The 27,652-nt window shown below is 40.1% G+C and overlaps 1 protein-coding gene across 2 annotated transcripts in view; it reads left to right on the top strand.

Annotated features, from left to right (window-relative positions):
• The window catches only part of eif2b3 (eukaryotic translation initiation factor 2B, subunit 3 gamma), a 127,259-nt gene that overhangs the window by 74,468 nt on the left and 25,139 nt on the right, over positions 1-27,652 (top strand). For both annotated transcript variants that reach the window (XM_063064999.1, XM_063064998.1), the window contains exons 9-10: positions 8,171-8,248; positions 11,581-11,729. In XM_063064999.1, the coding sequence (XP_062921069.1) occupies positions 8,171-8,248; positions 11,581-11,729 (227 nt within the window). The remainder of the gene's footprint in view (positions 1-8,170; positions 8,249-11,580; positions 11,730-27,652) is intronic.

Below are 27,652 nucleotides of genomic sequence, written 5' to 3'. Positions count from 1 at the left end.
ACCCTTAACCTTGGTGTAATGGTTAAAGGTGCAATTAGAAATATTGATAAAATGTTAAATATAATACTGAGCAACAATGTACAATCAGAATCAGATTTCATATCACTGACATATGCCATAAAATGTGTGATTTTGTGCAGTAGTGCAGTGCAAGACAGAAAAATCACTGCATGGTACAATAAAAAAAAATATTGTGCAAAAGAGGGATAGCAAGTTAATGTTCATGGACTGTTCAGAAATCTGATGATGGAGAAGAGGCTGTTCCTAAAATGTTAACTGTGGGTCTTCAGGCTTATGTACCTCCTCCCCAATGATTGTAATGTGAGGAGAACATGTCTCAGGTGGTGACAGTCCTTAATGATGTTGTCTTCTGGAGGCACCACCTTTTGAAAGTGTCCTCATTGGTGGTGAGGCTTGTGCCTATGATGGAACTGGTTGAGTCTACAATTCTCTTCAGCTTCTTTCAATCCTGTGCAAAGGAACCTTCTTACAAGGTGGTGATGCAACCAGGGTGCTCTCCACAGTACACGTGTAGAAATTTGCTGGAGTCTTTGGTAACATAGCACATCTCCTTGACTACTGTGTGCCTCCTTCATGATTGCATCAATGTATTAGGGTAGGATAAGTCCTCTGAGATATTAAAGCTGCTTATCCTTTCCACCACTGACCCCTCAGTCAGGATTGGTGTATGTTCTCCTGACCTCACCTTCCTGAATTTCAGTCATTTCCTTGGTCTTGCTCGTATACATTGCATGCAAGTTTGTTGTTGCGATACCATTCAACCAGTTTATCTGCTTTACTCCTGTACACCTCCTTGTCATCATCTGAGATTCTGCCAATAGTGGTGTCATTGGTGAACATATAGATTGTGTTAGATCTGTGCATAGCCACACATTCATGAGTGTAGAAACAGTAGAGCAGTGAGCTAAGCAAGCGTGCATGCCTGTGTTGATTGTCAGTGAGGAGGAGATAATGATGAATTTGTATCGGATTGATATAATGATGAATTTGTACCAAGCAAAGATCAGAGTATTTTATGTACATCTAAGCATTTCGTCCGGTCCCGGTGACTTATCTAACTTAATGCTTTTCAAAAGCTCCAGCACATCCTCTATCTTAATGTCTATATGCTCAAGCGTTTCAGTCCGCTGTAAGTCATCCCCACAATTGCCAAGGTCTTTTCCCCTGGTGAATACTGAAGCAGAGTATTCATTAAGTACCTCTGCTACCTCCTCCAACTCCATGCACACGTTTCCACTATCACATCTGATTGGTCCTGTCCTCACACAGCTCATCCCCTTGCTCTTCACATACTTGTAGAATGCCTTGGAGGTTTCCTTAATCCTGTTCACCAAGGCCTTCTCATGACCCCTTCTGGCTCTCCTAATTCCATTCTTAAGCTCCTTCCTAGCAACCTTGTAATTTTCTAGAGCTCTAACAGTACCTGTTTTCTTGAACCTTTCGTAAGCTTTTCTTCTTAACTAGATTTTCTACATGCTTTGTACACCATGGTTCTTTAACCCTAACCGTCCTTTCCCTGCCTCAATAGAACATACCTATGCAGAACTCCATGCAAATGTTCCCTGAATATTTACCACATTTTTGCCATGCATTTCCCCGAGAACATCTGCTGCCAATTTATGCTCCCAAGTTCCTGCCTTTTAGTATCATATTTCCCCCTACCCCAATTAAATGCTTTCCCAAATTGTCTGCTCCTATCCCTCTCCAGTGCTGTGGTGAAGGAGATAGAGTTGTGGTCATTACCTCCAAAATCCTCTCCCACTGAGAGTCCTGACACCTGACTTCATTTCCTAATATCAGATCAAGTACAGCCTCTCCTCTCGTTGGCTTATCTACATATGTGTCAGGAAACCTTCCTGAACACACCTAACAAACTCCACCCCATCTAAACCCCTTGCGTTAAGGAGATGCCAATCACTATTGGGAAAGTTAAAATCTCTCATCACAACAACCCTATTATTATTGCACCATTCCAGAATCTGCCTCCCTATCTGCTCATTAATATCCCTGTTACTGTTGGTGGGGAGGGTCTATATAAAAACACCCATTAAAGTTATTACACCTTTCCCGTTTCTGACTTCCACCCATACTGACTCAGTAGATCAATCCTCTATGACTTTCTCCTTTTCTGCAGCCGTGATGCTATCCCTAATTAGCAATGCCATGCCTCCACCTCTTATGCCTCCCTCTCAGTTCCTTTTGAAACATCTGAAGGCTGGCACATGCAGCAGCCGTTCCTGTTCCTGAGACCTCCAAGTATAATGGCCACAATGTCACAGTTCCACTTATTGATCCACACTCTTAAGTTCATCTGCCTTGTTTATTATACTCCTTGCATTAAAATAGACATACCTCAAACCATCAGGCTGAGTGCATCTTTGCTCTGACATCTGCCTGTCCTTCCTCACAATCTCCCTACAAGCTGTCTCTACTTGTGCTCCAATCACCCCATCTTCTGCCTCTTCACTTCGGTTCCCACCCCCCTGCAAATCTAGTTTAAATCCTCCCCAAAAGCAATAGCAAACTTCCCCGCCAGGATATTGGACCCCTTGCATTCAAGTTCAACCTGTCCTTTTTGTACAGGTCACACCTGCCCCAGAAGAGGTCCTAATGATCCAAAACTCAGAATCCCTGCCCTTCTGCTCCAATCCTTCAGCCACGATTTATCCTCCACCTCATTCTATTCCTATACTCACTGTCACGTGGCACAGGCAACCATCCCGAGATTACTACCTTTGAGGTCCTGCTTCTCAGCTTCCTAACTCCCTGTTTTCTGCTTTCAGAATCTCTACCCTTTTTCTACCTATGTCGATACCAATATCTACCACGACCTCTGGCTGCTCACTCTCCCATTTCAGGATATTGTGTGCTCAGAAACATCACGAACCCGGGTTCATGGGAGGCAAACTGCTATCCTTGGTTCTTTTTCATGTTCACAGAATCGCCTATCTGTCCCCCTAGGTATAGAGTCCCCTATTACTGCTGCCCTCCTCTTCCATTCCCTACCCTTCTGAGTCACAGGGCCAGACAGTGCCAGAGACACAGTCACTGTTGCTTCCCCCAGGTAGGTTGTCCTCCTCAACAGCACTCAAAATAGAGTACTTATTGTTAAGGGGGACTGCCACAGGGTTGCTCTCCACTACCTGACGCCCTGTCTTCCCTCTCCTGACAGTCACCCATTTATCTGTCTCTTGTGGCCCCGGGGTAACTACCTGCCTATAGCTCCTGTCTGTCACCTCCTCACTCTCCCTAACAAGCCAAAAGTCATTGAGCTGCAGCTCCAGTTCCCTAACTCAGTTTCTAAGGTGCTGCAGCTTGATGCACCTGGCACAGATGTGGCCATCAGAGAGGCGAGGTCTCCCGGAATTTCCACATCTGACACCCAGAACAGAAAACTGGCCTCACAGTCATACCTACTATTCTAATGTACCGAGCCTCATGAGATGCTCCTTTTTTAAATGCTGCTCCCCAACCTGTGTGAAGCGTGCACACGTGCTCGCGCGCTCTCTCTCTCTCTCTCTCTCTCTCTCCTCCCCCCTCCCCTCTCTCCCCTCTCTCCCCCCTCTCCCCCCCTCCCTCCCCCCTCTCCCCTCTCCCCTCTCCCCTCTCCCCTCTCCCCTCCCCTCTCCTCCCCCCTCTCCCCGAATCAATTGTCTGCCGTTTAGGGACTAGTTGTGCACTCTGCGGGTTGTTAGACTCAGGTTCTGTTCTCCCTTATCTCCTATAAGATATGGAAGCACATCCCATAGGAGACGACAAGGGATATATCTAATACAGCTATATGAATATATGTTAAGACCCCTTTTTAGAACCCATTCCATCAGCGAGCTCATTATTAGGAACATATCCTTAGTGTTAGATGTTATTTGTGTATAGATATAGTTTTAGAAAGTAGAGAAATGAGTCTGCAAACCTTTCTGAAACTGAGTCAGTACACCAAGTTTTAATATCAAGTTATCAGCACCTTCTCACTATTGTATGGACATGAATCAACTACATACGAGGCACTACACAGTGGATAAGCTAGTAATTGCTCTCAATTTTGGAAAGCAATTTAACATTAATTGTAGAAGATCTGAACCAGTAACCTGTCAAGAAATCAGGACACACTTCAGTTTTTTGCTCACTTTTGTAATTGGAAGTGGATTCATATATCCCAGAGGATGTGTTCTGTATAGCTAGACAGGTTAGCACTGGGGATATACAGGCAACAGCAGGAGAGAGCAAACTTCCGTGCAAATCAGGAGCAGGATTAAACCCTTCAGGCCTGATGGGACTTTTTTTTTTATAAAGTCACACCAAATCTGATTATGACCTCACCATGATATTCTCATTCACCCACTGTAATGTTTCAACCCCACCTCCTTCTCGTTGCCCAGCTAACATAAAATGTCTATATCTGCCACTGTCCTTGGAGGAAGTGAGTTTCAAAGACTCATGGCCCTCTGAACATAAGAGATTTGCCTTATTTCTGTTTTTAATGGGCAACAGGCCTTTTTCAGCACCTTATATACCTGTGATGCCACTTTCTAGGAACTGTACTTGTACTCCTTGGTCCTCTCCTCAGAGCCCTGCTATTCAGTATGCTTATCTTGCACTGGTTTAGCTTCCAAAATGCATCGCATTGCACTTGGCTGAGTTAAATTCTATTTGTCATTCCTTTGCCCACTTTTCCAGTTGACCAAATATCCTGTTTAAACGTTAGACAACCTCCTTCGCTGTCCACTTTGCCACCAATTTTGGTGACATCTGAAAACGTACTAATCGTGTCTTCTACTTTTATCATCCAAACTGTTAGTATATATGACAAACAACAGGAAACCCAGCACAAATCCCTACAGTGTACTCTCAGCCACAGGCCTCCTGTGACCAAGCCAATTTTGTATCCATTTGGTGAGTTCACCCAGGATCCCTTGTGTTCTAACCTTCTGGACCAGCTTATTACACAGGACCTTGTCCAAGGCCCTCTAAGTCTACCACCCTGTCCTCATCAGTGCTTTTGGTCACCTCTTGAAAAAAGTCATTCAATTCATGAAACATGATCTCCCATGCTCAAGATGATGTTGACTTTCCCTAATCAATTTTGCCTTTCCAATTGCAAATAAATCCTGTCCTTCAAAATCCCTTTGTGATGATACTAGGTTTGCCAACCACAAAGTTCTATACTCAGACAAATACTTTAAGCCTTATCCAAAATACTATGGGTATCCTCACTAAAGGGAGGTTATACTGTAACTACCCAGTCTTGAAAGACTATTTCATTTCTTGTTCATCATCCATCATGGCGGGTTTAGCTGCCAGTTCCCACTGTATGAGCAATGGGTACCCCCTTCCTATCAAGGAAGAGATACTTACAGCTAACAAAGTAGTTTAAGCACAGTTCATTTATTTTCAGAGATACACATTTAAATCCAAACAGCATTCTTAGAACACATTTAGAACTCCAGAGGATTTCTGTCTTATATAAGACTTCCAAATTACAATCTATTTCTAGAACAGAAAGGATTTCCAAAACACAAGTACATTTTTGATAAACTAAAATGACATAACCCCAAGTTGCAGATGAATTAACTGTGTCGCAGAAATTGAAGGCAGAGGAGTGGATTCTAGTTCACCCCGTGTTTCTGTCATTCTTCTTGGTGCTCTTGGACCATTCCTAAAAAGCATGGACTGCTCTCTATATTCATACTGTTTCTTTGCCACTATGGAATTTGTTGCCACAGGCAGCAGTGGAGGCCAAGTCATTGGGTGTATTTAAGGCAGAGATTGATAGGTATCTGAGTAGCCAGGGCATCAAAGGTTATGGTGAGAAGGTGGGGGAGTGGGACTAAATAGGAGAATGCAGCTCATGATAAAATGCCGGAGCAGACTCGATGGGCTGAATGGCCGACTTCTGCTCCTTTGTCTTGTCTTATGGGTGACTTCACACACGTTATTTTTTTCAGATACTTTTTAACACAAATGATCTAAAAGCTTTTGGAGACAGAGATTCCGTGTACCCACAATTAATGCTGTGAAGCTGACTCTGAGCACACAAACCTTCCAACAATTAACAGATCAGCTATTTGATATACTAAATGATAACATCAATCTGGTCAGCAGTCTTCGCTGAACTACACAAGTTAGCCAGCGTTGTCTAGTTTGAAACAAGTCCGTTTAACATAACCCACTGTCTTACCCTGCAGCCCTTGAGCAATAAGCCTGAGTGCTGTTGGCCAGCAAGTCTGCTTTGTAGACAATGCTTGTCCTTTTAACTTCAAACTTATTGTTGCTTACAGTTTACATTAAGAATGAAAGACAGGCACTCGTTTAAGACCAGAAGCTGAAAAAAGAGTATTGGGTGGAAGATTAACTTACTCAAAAACAACACTTTGATCCTTAGGATTGTCAGCTGCTGTGTTTAAAAATCTGAGCTTGGAAAAAAAGAAATTCTGGAATGGTTTGGGAATACTGGAAAATTGCAAATGTCACTCCAGTCTTCGAGAAGGGAGGGAGGCAGGAGAAAGGAAACTATAGGCCTGTTAGTCTGACCTCAGTGGTTGGGAAGATGTTGGAGTCGATTATTAAGGATGTGGTGTCAGGGTTCTTGGAGGCACATGATAAAGTAGGCCATGGGTCAGCAGGTTTCCTCAAAGGAAAATCTTCCTGACAGATTTGTTGGAAGAAATATCAAGCAGGATAGATAAATGAGAATCGGTTAATGTTGTGTACTTGTAATTTCAGAAGGCCTTTGACAAGCTGCCACCCATGAGGCTGCTTAACAAGCTACGAGCACATGGTATTACAGGAAAGATTCTAGCATGGATAAAGCAGTGGCTGATTGGCAGAAGGCAAAGAGTGTGAATAAAAGGGTGCCTTATCTGGCTGGCTGCCAGTGACTAGTGGTGTTCCACAGGGTTCTGTGTCGGGCCTGATTCTTTTTATGCTATTTGTCAGTGATTTGCATGATGGAATTGATGGCCTTATTGAAAAGTTTGCAGACGGTAGAAAGGTACGTGGAGGGGCAGGTAATTTTGGGGAAATAAAGAAGCTACAGGACTTAAGCAGATTAGGAGCATGGGCAAAGAAATAGCAGATGGAATACAGTGTCAGGAAGTGTATGGTCATTCACTTTGGCAGAAGAAATGAAAGGGTTAACTATTTTCTAAGCGGAGAGAAAATACAAAAAAAAGACGCAAAGGGACTTCAGAGTCCTTGTGCAGGATTACCTAAAGGTTAATTTGTAAGTTCAAAGGAGGTTCACAGGAATGATTCCAGATTGAATGGCTTGTCATATGAAGAGCGTCTGATGTCTGTGGGCCTGTATTCACTAGAATTCAGAAGCTTGAGGAGTGAACTCATTGAAACCTATTGAATGGTGAAAGGCCTCAATAGAGTGGATGCCCAGAGTATCTGGGAGAGTCCAAGACCAGAGGATGCAGAATAGAGGGGTATCCTTTTAGAACAGAGATGAAGAGGAATTTCTTTAGCCAGGGAGTGGTGAATCTGTGGAATTAATACACCAGCTGTAGAGGCCAAGTCTTCATGGATATTTAAGGCAGAGATTGATAGATTTTTGATTGGGCAGGGCATGAAGGGATATAGGGAAAGGCAGGAGACTGGGGCTAAGAGGAAAATTGGATCAGCTATGATGAAATGACGGAACAGACTTTATGGGCCAAATGGCCTAATTCTGCTCGTATATCTTACGGTCTTATATCCATCACACCTTCAATAACATTTCCACCACTAATGTAAGGCTCACTGGTCTGTAGTTCCTTGGCTTATTCTTGTTGCCTTTATTAAATGAATGTGCAACATTAGCTATTTACCAGTCCCTGACATACGGCTAGTGAAGTTATAAGTGTCTCTGCCAGGGCCTTGGCAATCTCCTTCTTTGCTTTCCATAACTTCAGAATCAGAATCAGGTTTAATATCGCTGGCATATGTTGTGAAATTTGTTGTTACTTACTAGGATACACTTGGTCTGGCCCATGGATTAATCACAATAATCAAGGGAGGCATACCAAAGAGAGAGATATCATTGAGAGAAAAGGTCTTTCAATATGCTTTGTCCATTCTTTGGAAGACTTGATGCATACACTTCATGTGTTTTATTCCCTTCCAGACACTATGGTGAGTAATCTGGTCTTGTGTTTTTATCTTTCAGGCTCCTAAGTTCTTAACTGCTTTATCCCAAGAAGAATCCCTAATACACCCTTGGGCACAAGTTACTGATACGTATATGGTGAGTAGTGAGAAGCATAAATCATGTGTCAGCTAACCTTGTGATTTCTAATTCAAGCCTAAGTACAGTCCACTGTATTCTTCCCAAATCATTCAGAATTTGATTGTTTAGTTGGGTTCCTACTGTAGCAAGATTACACTTGTCTCTGTTTGATTCAAATAGAGTGGACAGAAAAAGTACTATATTCAGTTAACCAACTATTAAAATCAACACATGGAAAGACAAAAGGATGGTTTCTGACCTAATTTGTGGCAATACATTAAGGAAACTTCAGTTTATACAGATGACGATAATACACAAACCAGCAATTATTGTTTTGCTTTTTTCTATGCTTGCCAATATGAAGATGTAGTGTGCTATAGCAGGTGGAACTTAATCCCAATAAGTATGAGGTGATGCATTTTGGAGAACTAATAAAGCTTAGGACATGAATGGTAGAACCCAAGGGAGCACTGAGGAATAGACCGACCTCGATGTACGGGTCCAAGGATCCCTGAAGTTGACAGCACAGGTAGATAGGGTGGTTAAGAAAGCATATAACATACTTGCCTTTATTAACCATGGAATATGGTATTTAAACAGAAAGGTTATGTTATAAGTTTATAAAACATTGGCTAAGCCACTGCTGAAGTACTTCTAATGTGCTGCTCTGATATTCACACTAGAAAGTGGATGTGATTTCACTGGAACGAGTGCCAAGGAGATTCATAGGATAGAAACTTATTGGAATTTTTTGAGGTAATCTCGAATAAGATTGACAAGGGAGAGGCTGTGGATGTCGTGTATTTGGATTTTCAAAAGGCCTTCGATAAGGTGCCGCATATGAGGCTGCTTAACAAGATGAGAGCCCATGGAATTATAGGAAAGATATTGGAATGGGTGGAGCATTGGCTGATAGGCAGAAAGCAAAGGGTGGGAATAAAGGGATCCTATTCTGATTGGTTGCCGGTTATTAGTGGTGTTCCACAGGGGTCGGTGTTGGGGCCACTTCTTTTTACGATGTATATCGATGATTTGGATTATGGATTAAATGATTTTGTGGCCAAGTTTGCGGATGACACCAAGATAGGTGGAGGAGCAGGAAATGTTGAAGAAACGGAAAGGTTGCAGAGAGACTTAGTCAGTTTAGGAGAGTGGGCAAAGAAATGGCAGATGAGATACAACGTTGACAAATGTATGGTTGTACATTTTAGAAGAAGAAATAATCGGGCAGATTATTATTTAGATGGGGAGAAAATTCAAAAATCGGAAGTGCAAAGGGACTTGGGGATCCTCGTGCAGGATACCCTAAAGGTTAACCACCAAGTTGGATTGGCGGTAAGGAAAGCGAATGCTATGTTGGTGTTGATGAGGCTCTATGGGGCATTAGTGAGACCTCATTTGGAATACTGTGTGCAGTTTTGGGCCCCCTATCTTAGAAAGGATATACTGATGTTGGAGAGAGTTCAGAGAAGATTTACGAGGATGATTCCTGGAATGCAGGGGCTAACATATGAGGAGCATCTGTCGGCTCTTGGATTGTATTCATTAGAGTATAGAAAAATAAGAGGGGATCTCATTGAAACGGTTCGAATGTTGAAAGGGTTGGACAGAGTAGATGTGGAAAGGTTGTTTCCCTTGGTGGGTGAGTCCAGGACAAGAAGCCATAGTCTTAGAATTAGAGGGTACCCAGTTAAAACAGAGATGAGGAGAAATTTTTTTAGCCAGAGGGTCGTGGATTTGTGGAATTCGTTGCCACATATGGCTGTGGAGGCCCGATCATTGAGGGTGTTTAAGGAGGAGATTGACAGGTATCTAATTAGTCAAAGTATCAAGGGATATGGGGAAAAAGCCGGAAATTGGAACTAGATGGGTGAATAGTTTAGCTCATGGGGGAGCTGTGGAGCAGACTTGATGGGCCGAATGGCCTACTTCTGCTCCTTTGTCTTGTGATCTTGTGAAAGTTTCAGTTATGAGCAGAGATTGGATCGACCAGATTTTGTTTCCTTGGATCTTAAGTGACTGAGTGGGTACTTGACTGACGTACACGAAGTTATGATGGATATAGATAGGATAGATAGTAAGAAATATTTGCCCATAGCAGAGGTTACTACAATGAGAGGACATGTTTAGCTACAGAATAGGAGGTTTACAGGAGGTCTGGGGTAGAAAGTTTTCACCCAGAGTGTGGTTAGAACCTAACGTACTGCCTGGGGTGTTGCTCAGGGCAGAGACTCCTACTGCATTCAGCAACTATCAAGATGTGCATTTGAGTCACCAAGGCATAGAAAGCTACAGGCTAAGTGCTGCTATATGGGTTAGCATAGGTGAATTCTTGATAATCAGCATGCACATGGTAAGCCAAATGTCTTGTTTCTGTGCTATATGATTCTATGACTAATCTCTAGAGTATTTCCCTTCTAATCATTTTCTGTAGGTGACTTTTTCCCCATTTTATTTATGTGTATGATTATATGGTTGGACTGTGTGGATAAAGAAGTGAGGAAAATACTTGGAACCAGACTTACAACAGGAAGTTCTTGTTCTATTTACATCAATCCCACATAAGATGGAAAGGATGGGCTGCCTTTCAAAACCCTGGGTGGGCTTTGTGTATCTTAACACCAGAAGCATTGCTCAGCTGGACAAAACAAACATTGACTAAAGTAAGTAACCCATCAGCCCACACACAGAGTTTAACAGTAGAGGATGCACTGGAGTACAGTAAGCTGTGATTAATGGTAGTCCTCCTGTTTCACCATAAGGCAGCTCCTCCATTTGTACATTTAGATCATCTTAATTAAATATTTCATAGTATTTCAAACATTTGAGGGAAATTGAAGGGAATGTGAATACTAATGTGGTGCTATTTTGCATTATTTCATTTGTTAATTTCCAAGACAATCATTCAGTAGCTCTATTGATACTAATATTACTATTTAAACTTTACAAAAGAGTCATGCATCAGTAATTTTGCAAGAATGCAGAAACTATTTTGCTAACCTTGTTGTCCAAGTGTTTAGAAAAATATCTTTGTGTTTATCGTCATTTGTTCAGTTTTACATCTTTACCCCTCTCCTATCTCTGTCTCCCCCTTCTCTCCCTCTTTCATGCACAGCTACACTTAAATCAACATTAATTATTGTCTTTTTCTCCCTGCTTTATCTTTATACTACAGGTATTACAGCTTCTGTGCATTTTGTGAATTAAGGCTTGGATTTTCAAAGTCCATTTCAAATGGGATTGAGTTGGCCTGTTGCTTATTGGCTGTGAATCATTGAGTGTTTTCTTTCGTAATGCCTGAAATTAAGAAGTACTTTTTATTTTAATATTATGTTTTTTCCTTCATGCAGGTTGGGTCTGACTGTATGATTGGCAGTTTGACTGAAGTAGCAGAGAAGTCTTCTATCAAGCGGTCAATTATTGGGACCTCGTGCACAATCAAAGAGAAAGTTAAAATTGCCAATTCAGTGATCATGGATAATGTCACAATTGAAGAAGGGTAAGTGAGGATAACTTACCCTTAACAAGAAGGAATGTTGGAATGCAGCTTTTAGAAATGTTGCAGTTTATGTCTGCAATTAGAAACACAGTGTTTCACAAAGTTTTGGTTGAAAGAAATTGCTCACAAGATTTATTTTGTTTCACTTACCCTTGCCATCTAAAAGATGAACAACAAATCTTGCTCCATGTAAATAACTTCTGTTGTAATGCGGCCACCAGCACTGTCAGTGTAGTATTTGTGCCCTGTCCGATGTTAATGGGGGTGGAAAAACAAGCTTCTCACATAGCATTCACTTTTTTATCTCCTGTCCTATTATGTGAATGGCCCTTTAGCAAGCCAAATTGCATCTTTTTGGAGAATTTGTTTTTACTTGAAGAAATTTGACCAGTTTTAACCAGTCTCATAATAGAGGATAATAGGTGACTGACAGAGAGATTTAAATATTAACATATATTTGAGGTTCCAAAATGGCAAAATACTTCATTGTTTTGTAGTGAAATTGAGCAAATAAATATTCCTTTATAGATGAATAAAATGCAGACTACATTTTCATTGTAGAAACCAGAGTATATGCACAAAGTAAAATATCAAAAATCAGTCATTCTGAAATGAAAGGAATAGTATTCACATCCTGTGGGAAGATAAGATTTTTGTCATATTATTTTCTTTCTTTCTTATTCTATTCGTCAGCTCCCTACTCCCCCACAGTGTAGCTAAAGGTAACCTATCTCACTGCATTTCTAATGTAATGATTTACTTCTATGTTGCATATGTCATTTCATGGTTAAGCTAGATTTGTCCACGTTTACTTAAATTGTTGGCCATCTCTTGATCAGTCTCAGTTCTGATATGGTTTTACAAATGTATTCATCAATAATTATGGTAAGTCAGAAAAATGTCAATTTTTATCCAGGAATAACAAAAAAGAAATTGTTAAATTGGATGAAGAGAAACAAATATTACATAGTGTAACCTGGCTTCAACCATTTATGAACACATTTAGTCTAATGACATAACAAAAAACTGAGATGTCCTTTTGATACTTAAAAGGAAAATAATATTAACGGTGTCTTCATGATTGTCTGTCTTTCTTGCTATGCAGTAAGTAATGTACCTGTGAAACAGGAAAAAAATGTACTAGGAAAATTGTTTAGCAAGTGCAGAGAAAGAAGCTGTTCAGTGTGATTTTCACTTAAAGTCATCAAACAGAAACAAAATTCTGCTTGTACGCCACACATGATACAAGACCTGATGAATGTGCTCGAAGATTGTTATTGATAAAATGAAACACATAAAACATTGAAGTTCTATAATGTTGAAATGTGATGTACACACAAGGTATCACAAATAGTGTTGTGATAAAAGACCAATGTGTTTGTTTGACAACTAATTGTTAAGGACTAATTATCTGGATACCTGCTGGTCTGAATCTTTCCTCTTTATCAAAGTGTGCAATTTATTTCAATAGATTTAACTGTTGGAGCCATTGCATAATGTATGAATCCAAATATGTTGGGGAAGAATCACTGTGGGCTAGTTAATATATTGATGATGCAGTAATGGTTCACTAGGTTACTCTCTGGTAGGATGGGGTATCTGGAAAAATGAGGTATGATCTAAAATTCTAATGTGGGTTGCTTATTTGCATAGAACCATATCTTTATTGTCACTGACTAAAAATTCTGGAAGCACTGATCTATTAGAACTGTAGAAGTGTTTTTACTATTCTAACAACAATGATTCAAGAGGTAAACTGGTGCCACCGTATCAGTACAATCTGGAATGGGCAATGAAATCAGCTTCACCTACATCTGCCAAGAATGAACTTAAAGAAAGGAATCTCAAATTTTTGGATTAGATTTTAAGGGGAAAGTAAACAGTTTGTATCTATCTATATAAAAGTACTTTGTGTTTGCAATATTTGTCCTGATCTTTTTCCAGATGCGTCATTTTATAATTTAGAAGAAATATTTCCTTATTGTTTTCTAAGCCAATGCACATTGTTCAGACGATTAATGTTGTTAGTATTTGTTATCCAAACAGAACTTTGCACTGTGAGTGCCAAAACTACACAAAGAGGTTTCCTGTAATATACTGCAGTTCAGTATCGTAATTACATCTTTTGCCCTAGCCCACCCACAGTCATAATTATTGTTTAGAAGGAGGATCAATAAACAATATGCAACTTTCAGAGTCATACACGTCTGCTTGATGGTATTCAAAGTAATCTCCATGGTGGCTGTGTTTGATCATGGAGGTATGTTGTAGCTTTGAACTAACATGTTTTTTTAATGCTCAGGCCTGTGATCAATTCAGATTATTTTCATATAAAAGATCAGAAAAAATACAGAATTTATATGGTTGTAATTAGCATGCAGTTGTTTTAATTATTTGTTTCTGTTCAGCTTTAGGGTTTATAAGTTTAGATTTCATTTCAATAAACCTTTCTCATTTTGTGTATTGTCACTGCTATAAAATTGACTAATTAAAGTAGCTTCAACTTAAATGCTGTCAGTAGCAGCTCGGGTAAAAGTGACCACTGCACCTCCTTCATGGAGACTGAATCCTATTGTCATGTCGTGAGGGTATACTATTGTGCCTTCTCGTACTATATTTGATCTGAATAGGATAAACTCAGACCAGATTGAACAGACTGGGCATCCATAAAATTCTGTGGACCATCAGCAGCAGCAGCAGAAATGTACAACAGTATAGTCTAACTTCATCCCTCACTCGACTGTTATGATTAAACAAGAGGATCAGCTCTGGTTCAGTGACTGTTGTAAAAAACCATATCAGGAATGGCACCAGGTTTACTTAAAACTGAGATGCCAGCTCGCAGTCCTGCTGCGTTCAGACCTGCCACAATGGTTGGCTAATGTGAAGAGGGAGCTCCAGGAATACTCCAGTCCTAATTGATGATAGGTCCCAATGTGTGAATGCTAGAAGCAAGGCTGAAGCTTTTGCAGCCATGTTCAGCCAGAGGAATTGTCTTCCTTCTGAGATCCCCAATATCTCTGATTCACTTATGCAATGGGGGCCACTGGATACAAAGGCTGTGGAACCAAGAACATTGCAATCATATCCGCATTCTATATTAGCCATGTTTGTAGTTCAGCTGTCGGTACTTTAGATAGATTAGATTATGAGAACACTCAGTCTTTTATTGTCATTTAGAAATGCATACATGCATTAAGAAATGTTACAATGTTTCTCCGGAGTGATGTCACAGAAAACAGGACAAACCAAAGACTAACACTGACAGAACCACATAATTATAACATATAGTTACAGCAGTGCAAAGCAATACCATAATTTGATGAAGAACAAACCATGGGCACGGTAAATAAAATCTCTGAGTCCCCGAGTTGATCGACTCCCGAGTCCCCAGTAGCGGTGGCAAAAGGGAGAAACTCCCTGCCATAAACCTCCAGGCACCGTCAACTTGCCGATGCCTTGGAAGCAGCCGACCACAGCCGACACTGAGTCCATCCGTCCAAAAACTTCGAGCTTCCGACCGGCCTCTCCAATACAGCCTCCCGAGCGCCATCCTCTGCCAAGCGCCTTCGACCTCACCCCGGCCACTAAAACACGCAAAGCCAAGGATTTCGGAGCCTTCTGCTACGGAGATTCTGGTTACCACACAGTAGCAGCGGCAGCGAAGTGGGCATTTCAGAAGTTTTCCAGATGTTCCTCCGTGCTCTCACGTCCGTCTCCATCAAATCAGAATTGTGCACAGTCTCCTACTTGACAGATAACAGATATTCATCACCGAAGTGCCCGCGCGCGCTGCCGTCGCACCGCCATCCTCTCATTTACCACACATATTTAGAACATGACTAGATAAAGCAGGACAAATCAAGGCATGAGGAGTACCCATTCAACTCCTCTCAATTATCATTAAATTAAATTAGAGTGATGGAAAGTGCTGTTAACAATTCTATGTAGTGACACTTATTCACCAATAAACTGCTCACTGATGTCCAGTTTGAATTTTGCCAGACTACATGGCTCAAGACCTCACCACAGACTTTGTTCAAATGTGAGCCAAAATAATTGTTTCCATAGGAGGGTTTAGAATAACTTTTGTTGACTTTAAGCAGATTTTGACTGATTATGGTAACAAAGAACCATATGAACATCTAAGGAAAAACACTCCGCTAGTTGGAATCATGGCTCACAAAAGTAAGGTGTTTGTGATTTTCAGAAGTCAATGATCCCAGGATATGATTGGGAGAATTCCTCACCATCTTCACTTGCTTCAATAATGACCTTCAAGAGTTCAACCTTGTATTCCATTTGCAGCTCAGCAGTGAATTATGTAGCCTGTGCTTGCATACAACAAGATCTAGATGACATTCTAGCTGATAAGTGGTAAATACATTACAATGCAAAAATCCAAATCTTAACCATGTCCAACAAAAGAGAGTCTGACTTTTTACCCTGACCATTTAAGGGCATTTTCATCACTGATTCTCTCAGCATCCTGGGGATCAACATTAACCTGCAATTAAATGTTGTGGTTACAAATACAGCTCATTCTTTCTAGCATGCTCTCCCTTTTGTAAACTATCACTTTTCAGAAAATGTCATTATTATCATAAATTGGATATTTCTCCTACTGGTAAGCTGATTTGATCAACTGTGCCATTTTACTAAAATGCTAGAATAGTTCAAGTGCTTATATTGGAAGCAAAAATATCTAGTCCTTACATTGAAATGCTAATATAAAATTAGCAAAGTAAACTGAATTAGCCAAACTTAAACACCTCTTCATCTCACTTTATTTTTGTCTCCTTCCTTCTATCATTCTCTATCTGTTTCTTTCTCACCATCACTGTTTACCATCTCTTAATCGTTATCATTTGTTATTCTCTCATTCTCAGAAAAGTTCTACTTCTGATTCCATTTTCCCTTTTTCCCATTGATTATCAGAGATCTACACAACAAACTCTAATTCTTTAAAACTTAACAAATGCTGTTATATTAAATTCAGAACTCATTTTTATTTATAAATATTGCACAGTATTGAAATTGGCAACATTGCAAAAGGAAACAGAATTACTATCATTCAAAATCACTAAGGAATTTCACCATGGAAGTTCTGAAGTTATTAACACAGTAAAGTTAGCAAATACCGCTTTAGACATTGTTACCACTGCAAACTTTGGGCCTTGCATTTCTTAATATTGTGATGTTTGCTGCCACTGAGGGTCTCATCAGAAATTCCACACTGGAATAAAAGACTCAAAGACAAATCCTAAACAGAATTATATCAAAGAGTTCCAACTGCACAGTTCCCAGTGCTTTTAGATATAATTGAGCTGTTGAGATTTGAGTGACATTACGTGAAATAATTTAGATTTGTTATTTTGAATACAATTAATTTTCTTGAGGAAAGGGAAAACCTTTACATGAAACAATCTTGGTTTTATTTTCATTTGCTATAAAATTGTAAAGTTCAGTCTTGGAGAAACCACGGTTATAGGAAATAAAAGTATTATTAATATAATTTGAATATGCTTTGAGATTTTCCAACACTTTAGAGAGAGGAACAAGTTAAGATTACATTATAATGTAACCAGTAACTCTGATGTACTGAATAACAATGTTTCAGAAGTACCTGTATTCTTACTCTTGTAAGAATATCACTGCTGATAAAACCAAGGTATCAAAAATAGCATTCCTGCATGCAGCCTTTCTAGGGTGTATATTATAGTTTTCAAAATTGACTCCACTTTTTGTTCTTAGCACTTCAAAATCTTTGTACTAATAGGCTGCGGCTATTAAAACTTCTTATTTTGTCCTCTGCTATAGTGAACCACTGACCCTTACTGGCATAAGGTTCCTTGGGTTTGCATTCTCCAAAAACTTATTCAAATAGTTCGTAATATGAGGGAAAGTATTGAATGTTGAATTGATAATTAATTCACAAAGCTACTTCATCATGAACTAATATCATTCTTGGTTAATGACTCACACAAAACTGTAGCGATTATTGAACACTTAGGAATCACAAATAAGAATCATGTTGCATTTTTCATACTAGCTCAGGAGCATTGAATACAGCTGCAATTGACGAAGCTGCAGTTGTCCTGGAAGTGTCCTTTCATCTTCATAACTTAGTTACCTAATTGGTTCTTGGGGAAACAATATTTTAAAATTTACTTTTAAGTCCCTTTTAGAAATGGTCCAACATTATAGAAATTAGTCAGATTCAAATTATTTGACTTGACCTGAATCACCTGTTTTCAAACTGTGCAGTCAGTAGATCTTTCAAAAAATCAGATTAAGGAAGTCAAAAGAAAAATCTTAAAAGATGTTTTTTTCTTAAAAACTTCAAAAACTGATATTTCTGTTTTCTTTATTTTTCTGTAAGAACCTAAAAATAAATGATGAGTAGATAATAAAACTTCACAGTGTGAAGGAATAGGGTATGTGCAATGTGTTGGTCCTGTGTTCTGCTGGAACTGTTTGTTTACATGGATGGCAAAGGAGCATATACTACAAGTAATTAGAGTTCTTTAGCCTATTTAACTTCCTTGGTGGTCCACTGCTCAGAGGTCAGTCACTGTGATCTCATATCAGAAACTGGCACCTAAATGGCTGAGTCTTCCAATAAGCAATACTGCCAAAATAAACTCTTAAGCTATTGCTGGAATGGTAAGGAACTGATCAGTCTGCCTGTGACTGAGATAGGATAAATAATGACTGCATCTGTATACACAGATATTCTTACTCATCACTTTATGACGGAGTTGTTTACAGGAAGCTAGCAGGAAGTTTAATGCCATTTTAAAACAAAGCAAACCAAGGTTTACAGTTTATTTCTTGGAATTGATTAATAGAGAGTTCTTTAAGATGTTAAAATTGTGTTAATTTTCCAATCTGATGGAAAAAAACCAGGTTTAGGTCATTAATCTTACCTGTTTTGAAATTTTGGTAAGAAACCCTCTGGACCTAGGGATTTATCACTCATTGCTGCCATTAATTTTTCATAATTTTTGCTTCTTAATGCTCATTTCAATGATTTTCTTGTATGACTTAATTTTCCTGAGTTGTTTCACTTTATCCATTTCCAGTACTGATAGAAACTAATCAGTTGATTTATTCTCAGTTGCCTTATTTCCTGTTATGCTATCTATAGTATGAACTTTTAACGCACGCAGCTGATTGTTAGCAGCCCTGTTTTCATGAACACTACCTCACTACTTTGTTATTTTAGTTTTGAACTTATTTAATTTACTGATATTGTTATAAACACACATATTGATATATACATACTGTAATTCAGTTTTTTAACCCTCCATTATTATGTACTGCCTTGTACTGCTGCTGCAAAGAAATCAAATTTCATGGCATTTGCTGGTGATGTTAAACCTGATTCAGATTCCCTAATGTAAATTTATTGATATTTTTGGTGAGCTTCCTTTCTTAGTCCTTTTCATTTTGATTTCTTACTGTGCTTTATTTTAATCTCGTCCTTTATGGATCTTCCCTGTTCACTTGGACATTTGCTACTTGTATATTCTTTTTTCTTTTGATCTTATTTGTTTCTTGTTTCTCTGGATATGCACTAAAGCTCTAAATGGGGGGTTTCCAATCTTTTTTATGCCATAGAGCCTTACCATTAACTGAAGGATCCCTGAACCCTGGGTTGGGAACACCTATTCCAGATCATTTTTTCAAGTCGAGTACAATCTGGTCACTGTCCCTTCTTTAAACCTCTCCTATTCAGATTAAACACTGACCAGTGTTCAGAATGTTCTAGATTTGACAAGAATAAGTTCACTGTTAAAGGGAGAAACTACAACACATGCAGTTTCTCCCTTTAACAGTGAACTTGTTCTTGTCAAATCTAGAACATTCAATGTTTTTTTCATAAACACTTTCAATCACAATATTTAACTCAAATCATTATTGACTAAGTATTCAAGCAACATTAAGTAGTTAACTAACATTAATCCATATAAAAGATGAACATAATCTGATAAGTTGTCTTATCACAATCAGTTTTGAAGTTGAAATTCACCCCATCCAAAAAAATTCAGCCCATTGTATTCACATCAGCTTCATATAGCATAGCCACATTAGTCTATTTCCTCTTTGTCCTATTGTTGTTGTTGTTCATCTCTGCAACCTCAGTTGCCTATTTCTGTCACATATCCATCAGCTTTAGCTTTTAATCCTTTTGCAAATGAGGAGTGATTTACAACAACCAATTAACCTTCCAGCTGTTCTTTGGGATGTGTGGAGAAATCAGAGCAGCTGGAGGAAACCCCTGCAGTGACAGGACAGGAAGTACATGCACACTCTACAGAGTGAGCATGTGTGCTCAGAATTGAACACAAATCTCTGGAGCCGTGCCATCATAACACCCACCAGAACCAGAACCAAAACTAGATCCATCCCAAAACCTTTGTTCTACAATATCTATTAAAGTCAGTTAAGCAACATACTGGGTGGGATTTTCAATTCTACTTGAAAAGTATGTCTTCTGTCTCCCTATTTTTTGTTCCTTCCATCTAGTCAATTAAGCTTCCCCTTCTCTCCTTGGATGTGCTTCTGCCTTCAAATACCACATTAAGCATTCTGGCTGTCCTTAAAAGGTCATAGAATAATAGAATACTACAAGACAGAAAAAGGCCCTTCAGCCCATCGCGTTCATGCTGAACTATTAATGTGCATTGTCCCATCGACCTGCAGCCATACTGTAGCCCTGTATACCCTCCCATCCATGTGCCTATCCAAATTTCTCATAAATGTTGAAATTGAACCTGTATCTGTCACTTCCGCTGAAAGCTTGTTCCACACTCACCACTCTCTGAGTGAAGAAGCTTCCCCTCATGTTTCTCTTAAACATTTCACCTTTCACCCTCAATCCATAACCTTTTGTTCCGGTCTCACCCAACTTCAGTGGAAAAAGCCTGCTTGCATTTACCCTATCTATGGCCCATATTTTTGTGTACTTCTATCAAATCTCCCCTCATTCTCTTATGTTCTAGAAAATAAAGCCCTAACCTATTTAACCTTTCCCTATAACTCAGGTCCTTAAGTCCTAGTAATTTTCTTGTAAATTTTCTCTGCACGTTTTCAACCTTACTTGCATCTTTTTTATAGGTGACCAAAACTGGACAAAAATAATCCAAATTAGGCCTCTGCATTGTCTTATACAATTTTAACATCACATCCCAACTCCTGTACTCAGTACATTGTTTTATGAAGGCCAATGTGCCAAAAGCTTTCTTTACAATCCTATCAACCTGTGATACCACTTTTCAAGGAATTATGGATCTGTATTCCCAGATTCCTCTGTCCTAATGCACTCCTCAGTGCCCTACCACTCACCATGTAAGACCTACACTGGTTGGCCTTCCCAGAGTGCAAAACCTCACGCATGCCTGTATTAAATTCCATCTGCTATTTTTCAGGCCATTTTTCCAGCTGCTCCAGATCCTGCTATAAGCTTTGATAGTCTTCCTCACTGTCCATTACATCCCTAGTCTTGGTGTCATCTGCAAATTTGCTGATCCAGTTTTACCACTTTATTATTCATATTATTGATATAAATGAAAAACAGCAATAGACCCAACACTGATCCCTGCAGCACACCACTAGTCACGGGTCTCCGGTCAGAGAGACAAACATGTACAACCACTCTCTGGCTTCTTCCATGAAGCCAATGTTTATTCTAATTTACTACCTCATCTTGAATGCCAAGCGACTGAAACTTCTTCCCCAAACCTCCCATGTAGAACCTTGTTGAATGCCTTGCTGAAGTGCATATAGACAAACATCCATTGCCTTTCCTTCATCAACTTTTCTGGCAACTTCTTTGAAAAACTCTATAAGATTGGTTGGCTGCCGGTGACTAGTGGTGTTCCTTAGGGGGTCAGTATTAGAACCGCTACTTTTCATATTGTTTGTCAGTGATTTGGAGAATGGAATTGATGGCTTTGTGGCAAAGTTTGCAGATGACACGAAAACCGTACAGGTGGAGGGGTAGGTAGTGCTGAGAAAGCTATGCAATTGCAGCAGGACTTAGACAGATTGGAAGAACGAGCAAAAAAGTGGCAGATAGAATACCGTGTTGGGAAATGAATGATAATGTATTTTGGACTATTATCTAAATGGGGAGAAGGCTCAAACATTAGAGATGCAGAAGGACTTAGCAGTCCTCATGCAAAACTCCTGGTAGGTTAATTTACAGGTTACGTCTATATTAAAGAAGGCAAATGCAATGTTAGCATTTATTTCAAGGAGAATAGAATATAAATGCAAGGAGATAATGTTGAGCCTTTATAAGAAACTAGGCAGGCCGCACTTGGAATATTGTGAACAGTTTTGGGCCCCATATCTCATAAAGGGTGTGTTGTCATTGGAGGGAGTCCAGAGGAAGTTCACGAGGATGATTTCAGGAATGAAGGAGTTAACATATGAGGAGCGTTTGGCAGCCTTTGAGCCTGTACTCACAGAATTTAGAAGAATAAGGGGATGGGGGGAGGATCTCATTGAAACCTACTGATGTTGAAAGGACCAGATAGGGTGGTTGTGGAGAGGATGTTTCCTATGGTGGGGGTATTCAGAACTGGAAGGCACAGCCTCAAAATTGGGGGGGGGAGGGGGGGTGACCTTTTAGAATAGAGGTAAGGAGGAATTTTTTTAGCTGGAGAGTAGTGAATCTGTGGAATGCTCTGCCACAGACTGCGGTAGAAACCAAGTTGGTGGGTATATTTAAAGCAGAAGTTGATAGTTTCCAAGAAGTTTATGTGTTAGCGTGTGGCCAAGTGGTTAAGGCGTTCATCTAGTGATTTGAAAGTCACCAGTTTGAGCCTTGGCTGAGGCAACGTGTGTGTCCTTGAACAAGGCACTTAACCACACATTGCTCTGTGACAACACCGGTGCTGAGCTGTATGGGTCCTAATGCCCTTCCCTTGGACAACATCGGTGGCGTGGAGAGGGGAGACTTGCAGCTTGGGCAACTGCTGGTCTTCCATAAACCTTGTCCAGGCCTGCGCCCTGGAAACCATCCCTAATCAGTCCGTGTCTATTCAAATACTTATATATCTCGTCTCTTAGAGCACCTTCCAATTACTTTCCCACTACTGATGTCAGCCAGTAATTTCCTGGCTTATTCTTAGAGCCTTTCATAGTCATACTTTATTGATCCCGGGGGAAATTGGTTTTCGTTACAGTTGCACCATAAATAATTAAATGGTAATAAAACCATAAATAATTAAATAGTAATATGTAAATTATGCCAGGAAATAAGTCCAGCACCAGCCTATTGGCTCAGGGTGTCTGACCATGGCTCAGGAACAAACTCATGCCTTATTTTAGCCCTCCTGATTTCCTTCTTAAGTGTTCTCTTGCATTTCTTTTACCTCTCAAGTACCTAATTTGTTCCTACCTTCTTATGCTCTTCCTCCTTTTTCTTAACCAGGGCCTTAATATCTCTCGAAAACCAAGGTTCCCTAAACCTGTTACCCTTGCCCTTTATTCTGACAGGAACATACAAATTCTGTACTCAAAATTTTACTTTTGAAAGCCTCCCACTAAAAAAGTACACTTTTGTCAGAAGACAACCAGTCCCAGTCCACACTTTCTGATACCATCAATACTGGTCTTTCTCCAATTTAGAATCTCAACCTGAGGACCAGACCTATCCTTTTCCGTAATTACCTTGAAATTATTATGATAACTAGATGCAATGTGGTCCCCAACACAAACATCTGTCACCTGCCCTCTCTCATTCCCTAATAGAAGAGCTAGTATCATACTCTGTCTGGTTGGGACTTCTATGTACTGATTAAGCAATTTTTTCTCAACACATTTGACAAGATCTGTCCCATTCAACCCTTTTACAGTATGGGATTTGCAGTTAATATGTGGAAAGTTTAAAATCGCCTACTATCCCGAACTTAATGTTTCTTGCAACAGTCTGCGCTCCCTCTACAAATTTGATCTTCTAAATCCTGTATAGTGCTGGATAGTCTAGAATATAATCCCGTTAATGTGGTCATATGTTTCTTATTCCCCAATTTTACCTTTAAAGCCTCACTAATCGAGTTGTCCACTCTGTCCTGACTGAGCACTGCTGTGACATTTTCCTTGACTAGTAATGCCACCCCTCTTCTTTTAATCCCCCCCAACACTATCATATCTAAAATAATGGAATCTTGGAACATCAGGTTGCCAGTCTTGCCCCGTCTGCAACCAAGCATAATTAAGGACTACAATGCCATACTTCCCCATTCTGATCCATGACCAAAACTCATCCGACTTTCCTACGGTACTCTTAGCATTGAAATATATGCAGCTCAAAACATTAGTCCCATCATGCTCGACCTTTTGATTCCTGACTTTGGATGTAGGCTTAACAACATCTTTCTCCAAACCAGTCCACTATCTGTTCTGGAGTTGTGGTTCCCATCCCCTTGCAACTTTAGTTTAATTCCACACCCCCCCCCCCACACACACAAACACACACACACACACACACACACATACAGTACTAGCAAACCTTCTCGCTAGGATGGTCATCCCCCTCCAGTTCATTGTTTGCTATCTTATGTGTACACAATTGACAAAGTGATAAAGGCAAGAAGAGGTATCTTGTTCACTGACCAGTAAATGGTAGATGAAATTTATTGCTAACTGTGAAACGATCCTTTGGGGAAATGGATAGGGGCAAAGCAAGCCAAGCAGCACTGGAAATTACACCATCATTATGACTAATGGGAAACTAAAGAAATTTTACAGCACAGGACAAGGCCGAAAAAAATTTCTAAGTCAACCGATTCATTCCCTTTCATTCCCCCATTTTTACCCAAAAACCCACAAGAATCATTTTCCTTCAAGTGCCTATCCAATTTACATCTTAAAAGTCTTGAATGTAAAGGTGATGGAAATAGAATGAGCCATTGGGGTCCAGATCTAATAAGCTTCTGCTTAAAAACATTTTTCCTTATTTGCCTTGAATTTTTTGTCCAAATTTTAAAATATTTGCCTTTTGCCTCAAGCCATTTGTAACTGGGAAGAGCTTTGCTCTGTCTATCTTATTAAAACCAGTCACTTTCTTGTGTGCCTCTATTAAGACCATAAGACATAGGAGCAGAATTGGGCCATTTGGCCCATCGAGTGTGCTTCACTATTTAGTCATGGCTGATCCTTTTTTCCACTCTTCAACCCCATACCTCAGCCTTCTCCCTGTAATCTTTGATGCCTTGTCCAATCAAGAAACTATCAAGCTCTACCTAAAATACACCCAACAACCTGGCCTCCACAGGTACCTGTGGTAACAAATTCCACAAATTCACTACCCTCTGGCTAAAAAAATTTCTTTGCATCTCTGTTTTAAATGGACACCCCTCTATCCTGAGGCTGTGCCCTCTTGTCCTAGACTCTCCCACCATGGGAAACATCCTTTCCACATCTAATCTGTCTAGGGCTTTCAACATTCGAAAGGTTTCAATGAGGTTCCCCCACCCTCATCCCTCTGAATTCCAGTGAATACAAGCCAGAGGCATCAAATGTTCCGTGTATGATAACCCTTTCATTCCCAGAATCATCCTTGTGAACCGCCTCTGGACCCTCTCCAATGTCAGCACATCTGTTTTTAGATGTGGAGCCACCAACTGTTCACAATAGTCAAGGTGAGGCCTCACCAGTGCCTTATAAAACCTCAGCATTACATCCCTGCTTTTGTATTCAAGACTTCTCGAAATGAATGCTAACGTTGCATTTACCTTCCTCGCTACCGACTCAACCTGCAAGTTAACTTTGAGTGTTCTGCACAAGGACTCCCAAGTACATTTGCATCTCAGACTTTTGGATTTTCTCCCTGTCTAGAAAATAGTCTGTACATTTATTTCTACTACCACACTGCATGACCATGCATTTTCCAATGTTGTATTTCATTTGCCACTTTCTTGCCCATTCTCCTAATGTCTAAGTCCTTCTGCAGCCTACCTGTTTCCTCAACACTACCTGCCCCTCCACCAATCTTCGTATCATCTGCAGATTTGGCAACAAAGCCATCTATTCCATCATCTAAATCATTGATATACAACATAAAAAGAAGTGGTCCCAACACCGACCCCTGCAGAACACCACTAGTCATTGGCAGCCAACCAGACAAGAATCCTTTTATTCCCACTCACTGCCTCATATCAATCAGCCAATGCACTAGCCATGCTAGCAACATTCCTGTTATACCATGGGCTCTCAACTTGATAAGCAGCCTCATGTGTGGCACCTTGTCCAAGGCCTTCTGAAAATCCAAATATATAACATCCACTGCATCCTCTTTATCCATCCTACTTGTAATTTCCTCAAAGAATTCCAACAGGTTCTTCAGGCAAGATTTTTCCTTAAGGAAATATGCTGACTTTGTCCCATCTTGTCCTGTGTCACCAAGTACTCCATAACCTCATCCTTAACAATTGACTGCAACATCTTCCCAACTACTGAGGTCAGTCTAATTGGTCTATAATTTCCTTTCTGCTGCCTTCCTCCTTTCTTAAAGAGTGGAGTGACATTTGCAATTTTCCAGTCCTCTGACATCATGCCAGAGTCCAATGATTTTTGAAAGATCATTGCTAATGCATCCACAATCTCTAATGCTACCTGTCACATAACCTTAGGGTGCAGTTCATCTGGTCAGGGTGACTTATGTACCCTTAGGTCTTTCAGCTTTTTGAGCACCTTCTCCCTTGTAATAGTAACTGCATTCATTTCTGTTCCTTCACACACTTGGACATCTGGCACATTGCTAGTGTCTACCACAGTAAAGACTGATGAAAAATACTCATTTAGTTAATCTGTTATCTCCTTCCACCCTGTTATTTCGCCGACCTCATTTTCTACCAGTCCTATATTCACTCTCATCTCTGTTTTATTTTTCACATACTTGAAAAAGCTTTTACAATCCACTTTGATATTGTTTGCTAGCTTGCTTTCATATTTACAAGTATGTGAAGAGCAAGAGGATGAGACATGGGGGAATAGGACCAATCAAATGTGACAGTGGGAAAGTGTGTATGGAACCGGAGGAAATAGCAGAGATACTTAATGAATACTTCGCTTCAGTATTTACTACAGAAAAGGATCTTTGGGATTGTAGGGATGACTTACAGCGGATTGAAAAGCTTGAGCATATAGTCATTAAGAAAGAGGATGTGCTGGAGCTTTTGGAAAGCATTGAGTTGGATAAGTCTCTGGGACCGGATGAGATGTACCCCAGGCTACTGTGGGAGGCAAGGGAGGAGATTGCTGAGCCTCTGGTGATGATCTCATCAATGGGGATGGGAGAGGTTCCAGAGGATTGGAGAGTTGCAGATGTTGTTCCCTTATTCAAGAAAGGGTGTAGAGATAGCCCAGTGAGTCTTAAGACAGTGGTTGGTAAGGTGATGGAAAAGATCCTGAGAGGCAGGATTTATGAACACTTAGAGAGGCATAATATGATTACGAATAGTCAGCATGGCTTCGTCAAAGGCAGGTCGTGCCTTACAAGCCTGATTGAATTTTTTGAGGATGTGTCTCAACACATTGATAAAGGTAGAACAGTAGATGTGGTGTATATGGATTTCAGCAAGGCATTTGGTAAGGTACCCCATGCAAGGCTTATTGTGAAAGTAAGGAGGCATGGGATCCAAGGGGACCTTGCTTTGTGGATCCAGTGTTGGCTTGCCTACAGAAGGCAAAGGGTAGTTGTACATGGTTCATATTCTGTATGGAGGTCAGTGACCAGTGGTGTTCCGCAGGGATCTGTTCTGGGACTCCTCCTCTTTGTGATTTTTATAAATGACTTGGATGAAGTAATAGAAGGGTGGGTTAGTACGTTTGCTGATGACACAAAGCTTGGGGGTGTTGTGGATAGTCTGGATGGTTGTCAGAGGTTACAGCGGGACATCAATAGG

The sequence above is a fragment of the Mobula hypostoma genome, chromosome 12 (assembly GCF_963921235.1).
Source record: "Mobula hypostoma chromosome 12, sMobHyp1.1, whole genome shotgun sequence".
NCBI classification, from domain to species: domain Eukaryota; kingdom Metazoa; phylum Chordata; class Chondrichthyes; order Myliobatiformes; family Myliobatidae; genus Mobula; species Mobula hypostoma.
This window is presented reverse-complemented; position numbering and strand designations above follow the sequence as displayed.